Consider the following 6,132-nt stretch of genomic DNA (forward strand, 5'->3'; position numbering starts at 1 on the left):
CGCCTGGTGGAGAAGTCTTTTGCACAGTTCCTACAGTCGCTGATGTTGATATTGTCCGTCTTCGTAACCCTCTTGCAGATATCTTTGTAATGATGTGGCGGTCCAGTCGGTCGTGCGCGTTCTGCTAGATTCCCTTATAGCAGTTCGTTAGGAATTCGACCAGGGTGCATTCATTTGACGTGGCCTAACCGGCAATGGTGCCTTTCGCAGAATGGAGAACATGCTATTCATGTTGGCGTTTTCCATTAACTAGTTGTACGTTCTCTTTGAACGACCCTACTAAAGCCATTAGTCGTGGGGGCAGCCGATATTACAGCTCCGTATGTCCAGGACAAGCAGCTTCTTTAGGTTTATGAAGGCGATTTAGGGGGGCATATGCTGCTCGCGACAATTATACTGCAACTAGCAGAGCGTGGAGATAATGTCTACAGTTGACTGGCTGACTCGGAAACCACATGGGTCTCTGGGTAGACATGGGACCATAGGGTCAGAGAAAACGCCAAGGCGACACGGGCGAAAGCCTTTACGACCATGCTGATAACGGAGATGCACCGGTCGTTGTTGCACTCGCTACGGTCTCATTTCTTGTTGTACAAGTAGCGATGTCATGGATGTCCTGCCGATGTGTGCCTGTTCTCAGCAGATGCAGAGGCGTCCGTGCAGTGGTTGAATAAATGCTGATTTCTAGCTGTTGTGCACTTCAGGCATAATTCTGTCGCCTCAAGGTTACTTACCAAAGTTTAGTCAATCGATGACCTTTCCGATCTTTTCTGGTGTGTCTAGTTCCTCCATGACTGGCATGTTTAGGATGACATGCAGATCTGTGTCGTTGACTACGTTTTGAGCTGCATACAGCTGGATACAGTGCTTAATCCATACCTCTTACAGGGTGGTCAGGGTATCGATTTACTCCATGACATATAGCATTTCATTCATTTTGTGATAAATACATAGGCCTTAATATTAGTCACATAAATCCCATTTATAAGATATTGGCATTTTTGTTTCTAACGTTATTTAAGAATTGCGATTTCAATTATAGGATATATTTCCTAGCAATCTCGGAAAACGGAACCGATGTTGTCAGCTGCAAGCTTGATGGCTCAGACAGGAAATCTTTTTTTTTCACTAGTCCTTGAAGGGCTTGAAATATTCAAGGTATGTATGCAACCTTATGTAACTTGTTTGTTGGTAGTATTTGAGTTAATGATACTAGTATTATATTATTACCATTTCAATTATGATTATGATTACGATTATTATTATTATTATTATTATTATTATTATTAGCATTATAACATACTTTGAATAATATATATTCCACAGCATATAATATGTATATATGTTTGGCTACTTCAATCATTTCAGTATTGCCCCACACCGTCATGTCCTCTTTACAATAAAAAATTGGAAAGCATATTGCTTTATATATATATTCTGAATACGTTGTGTTGACTTTACCAAGTTATTATCTACTATACATGTAATTTATGTTTGATCATTCTCACATGTTATTACATCTTTTTGGAAATGGTCTTTATTTCAGGGATACATGCTAATGACAGAACAAGAACCCAAATAGACATTAATAATGTCTTATAGATCCATATAGTTTGTCGTCTGGCGTATTTACCGGCACGGGAGCTATTTCAGATATTAAAATATTTGATGAAAATTATCGTCAAAATGAAACAGGTAGTACAACACTGTTTTTATCGTCATATTTCATTTCCCGTTTAATCGCTATACCGTTCTTAATTTTAACACACACACACATACACACACACATAATTATATATGTACTTCAAAGTGTGGTACTTGTACCACCGGTGGCAGGCAAAATGATGTCAGCGACAATTCTTGCTAAACGATCTTGACGGCAATCGGAGAAGAGTTATGTTGTTACGATTATTAGACTAATGTCCAACATGGGACATTATCTGATTTTTGAAAATGTATTTCAGGGCCGTGCTTTAATTTAAATGGAGGATGTGAGCAGATTTGCATAGCGAACGGAATGTCGAGGACATGTAATTGCACCTTTGGCTTTAGGCTGGCAGAAGATGGAAAGGCGTGTACATCAGGTTGGCGATATTCATATATCTTTCAGAGAGATACGATACAATTATCATATATATTTTAAAAGATCTTGGTGAAAATGTAGATTATAACCTTAAAGGAAAAATACATACATTGGCATTTCTAGAAATATATATGCCGTGTACGTGCATCGAATGAAACGAAAAAGAACACATTTTAGATCTTTTTTAGCTACTTACACATGTTATCAAAACATTCGAGAATGTGATTAATATATAACGTATTGTTCTAATGACTAAAGAACTTAATTTTGATTACACAGTTTGCCATGGTGACAGTTGAATAAGCATTAATATCACTGGTCCCTAGAAATTCAGTAATGACGTTTGCTATCATCCCTTATGCTGCATAGCATGTTCTTTATACATGTTGTAAAGATGGATGTCCGGTTTAGTCACTAGTTGCCTTGGAATGCAATCTTCAACGTTTTTAAATTACTGCATTAATCAAGCACGCGTGTGTTAATAGCGAAAAGAGAAGTGTGTGGAAAGAATAAAAAATAGCATTACAAAATCAAGGGAGCCCACAAGTTCAATTACTTAGTCTTAAATATTGGAAACAAATGTAGCTGTTTTAAGTCACGCAATATTTTTAGCTAAGATTTCACCGAAGCGTTGGACGAGTAAGTTATGTTTCAATTTTGTTATATTGTAGCAATACATACTTTAGATCGACAACAAATAAAGAATTGTTATTTAATCTGGATGAAGTAGTCTTTCATTCGCTTTTATTTTCTATTTTGAAAGACCCAATCAATGACAATTTCATGCTGGTTAGCGACATCACGTATAACATGATCTACCGGATCAGTCAGAATGATGAGAGCGTTCAAGGAATTAAAGCCAAAGGGATTAACCCTGTATACAATCCCGTGAACGATCTTCTTCTATGGACTTCATATTTCCCAGATGAACTATTCAGCATGCACCTTAACGGCACAAGGAAGAAACATATCCCAGTCTGTATGTATCTTGATTCAATGTATTGATACAAAATATCAAATATTATAGTCCAATTTGTTCACAATAAAGTATGAAACGAGCAAATTATGTTTAGCCAATATAAGGTTGAACCTTAAATGAAGTGGTCATATTCACACTTCCATGCTACATGTCAGGAACAAAGATTAAGTCATGTTGGAATAGTTTCATGTTAATTTTAAAAAGGCACTCAGACGTTAAATAATGAAGGAGTGAAACTGCATTAGCCTAACATTCACAAACAGCATCATTTAATGAATTTTGAACTACACAATGCCCACTTGTTATAATGTAAAGTGTCTTTAAAAGACAATCAGTGCAATTTGTTACACTTTTATTGTTTCCTAGAGATGTTGCGTCATAGATTCGTCATCACTTTCACAGAATGACTAGCACATGTTTGACATTACATAACATCCACATATATCGTCAAAACTGTCCAACATAAAGGGAAAAGATGACCTCGATTTAGTTACGTTCTACAAACATTCAATAAAGCATTTAGTTTATTTTGTACATTTTGATGAAACCCAAAGCTATGCCAATCCTCGCTTTCATAACTTGAACCTTTTACAATTATCTAGTGAGTAATAAATGTGATGTTTTTTTTATTTTCGTACTACTTAAATCGCAAATCAAAGTGCATATATGGGGTTGGGGTATCTGAATTATCAATTTTACCAATACACGCAAATAAATGATCGAAAAATGAAACGTGAAATAATTTAGAAGATCATACGCAATTTCATGTCATTCAACATAATCCTTTCAGCGCGTTTAGTATTTCTATTTAATGTGGATTATTCAATTGGGAATGTTTACTACGCATCAAAGATACTCACGCCAAGACAGCATTGGATCAGCGTTCTATCGCCGGACGGAAAACAGCTTGACCTTCTTCACGATCTAGATGATATAGAAGGCTTGGTTGTCTATCCTTCACAAGGGTATGTAGACGCCCAGTGGCTTGTTTGATGATAAAGGTATAAGCTTGTATAGCGCAAAGACTTGTATGACACAACTAGAATATTTTAACCGTCTATTTGAAGCCAATGATCGAAACAACGATTTTTGTTTAATTTTTTAAACTGCAATGAGACATTCTTGTTGAAAACAGTATACATTTCAGTTATGAACCCTAGCTGATATCAGAAAATGTGTAACTGAATGAATAAATAGACAAAATAAGAGACTTTAATACAACTATGAAGATGTAATGATAACGAATTATACGGTAGTATATCCTCAACGCGAATATTAAACTATATTTTCTATATTAGTATGATATTTTACCTACATGTTTATTCGTTATTAAGGTTAAGTGTTTAAATTTCAGATATATGTTCTTCCTTCATAACAATTCCCTTGTACGGGCAACGATGGATGGGAAAAAATCAGAAATTCTTCTTGACGGTTTAGAGACGACAACAGGGCTCACCATAGATTACAAAAGTAGAAGCTCTTTCAATTTCTCCAGAATATATTTAGAATATAATCTATAACAAACGTTAATTCATGTTTATGCTACTGTTGTATGATGCAGAGCTATAACCAGTTTGGTACTAGTATGTGGTACTTTATACGACATAATCCTTGAAATCATTTCTCATTTTCCTTGCCAAAGAGTATGTGAGATGGAAATATATTTTAATCGTTTTACGTTTAAAAGAAGAATTCCAGGGAAATAAATGTCCCCAAATTGCAAACCAAATAAAATGATCAATGTATTTTGGAATAAATAATATGCGCATAAGGCTATTTAACGATTTCATTGAAAACTGACTCTAACACTAAATGTTTGCAGGCATTGTTATTAAATATGTCGACTTTTTGTAACAAACCAAGGTATAGAACATTCCGTGTGCAATAGTCTCTGTCTCTTATCATAAGTATAAATAAGAAAATCATTTGTTTTTGGTACCTTTTTATACGGTACTCCTGGTTTCAGATGAGTACCTCTGCTGGATCGAAAATACTGAGACGACAGGCTTCTACGATATCAAATAATGCAAACTGGACGGAACTAACCTCACCACATTGTTTACGATAGAGGAAACCGATTTTTTTCTAGAACAGATAGCTGTCTACGAAGATGTTTTGTTCATTTCTTTGAGAGAACAGTCGTAAGTACTGTGAATAGATGCATCAGTGTCTGCACCAATCAAAATCTTAGAGTGTCTGCGTCGATGCATTTCGTCCAGCACGGAGATAACTGCTTACTATTATATCTAGTATGTCTCGTACACACTGAAAGCCAAAAATAAACATTGCCTCCCTTAAACGTGAAATGTTAATTCCTTTGAAATAAATACTAAAAGGTTTCTGACACCTATTTGATGGTGTAAAACTTACATCTTCTTTCAGTAGGATGTGTTGGATTATTTTGCTTCATCTATACCGAAACTAACAGAAAACGTAAACAAACTAGATTTAATTCATCCCCTGCACATAATCTATTACGAAAATGTGCTTTAGTTCAATTTTTATACCTCTTAAAATATGTAGTTCAATAATGCTAGTATAATCAACAAAACTTACAATGCACATCTTAATATTAAAATATGTACTAGATTGTATTTAGTTATCATTTTAATATTTGATATATCTGTTGATCATGTCCTCACATGTGTCTCCTCAATGTGATGAATACAATATTATAATTTTCAATTGTTGTTTTGTTTGTTTGCTGATTTGATTAGTGTTTCCTATGGCATAATCCGTACATCTTTTTCAGAATACTTTGTCGACTACATTTAATTATTAAAGCCCTAGTTGTCAAATACACAATAAAGCATAATGACAACCAAATCAGTTCGTACCGGATAGTCAAACATGACTGAAAATAAATGCATCATGTTTTCTTTGCGAACTTAAGGCATCTGATAAAGCTGAAGATATCCCTTCCTAATGAAATGACTAAGCTTACGATACACGGGGCACTGGGTAAAATCTTAGACGTCAACATTTATTCATCGACGGCCCAAAACAGTGAGTAAACAGACGTGGATTAAGAACCATACGATTTTACAAGTACAATATCTGACAAACTTAT

At 35.1% G+C, this 6,132-nt stretch overlaps 1 protein-coding gene across 1 annotated transcript; it reads left to right on the forward strand.

The window, feature by feature from the left end:
- Nucleotides 1–1,967: 1,967 nt before the first annotated feature.
- Nucleotides 1,968–5,517, forward strand: LOC149784214 (uncharacterized). The gene is made up of 5 exons (XM_089933236.1): nt 1,968–2,084; nt 2,847–3,062; nt 3,853–4,027; nt 4,417–4,532; nt 5,029–5,517. Exons 1-5 carry the CDS (start codon nt 2,018–2,020, stop codon nt 5,085–5,087), a joined length of 633 nt encoding a protein of 210 aa, XP_089789362.1. The 5' UTR covers nt 1,968–2,017; the 3' UTR covers nt 5,088–5,517.
- The last annotated feature ends 615 nt before the right edge of the window (nt 5,518–6,132 follow it).

Source organism: Sinohyriopsis cumingii, chromosome 14, assembly GCF_028554795.1.
Source record: "Sinohyriopsis cumingii isolate HCF-2022 chromosome 14, ASM2855479v2, whole genome shotgun sequence".
Lineage (NCBI taxonomy): Eukaryota > Metazoa > Mollusca > Bivalvia > Unionida > Unionidae > Sinohyriopsis > Sinohyriopsis cumingii.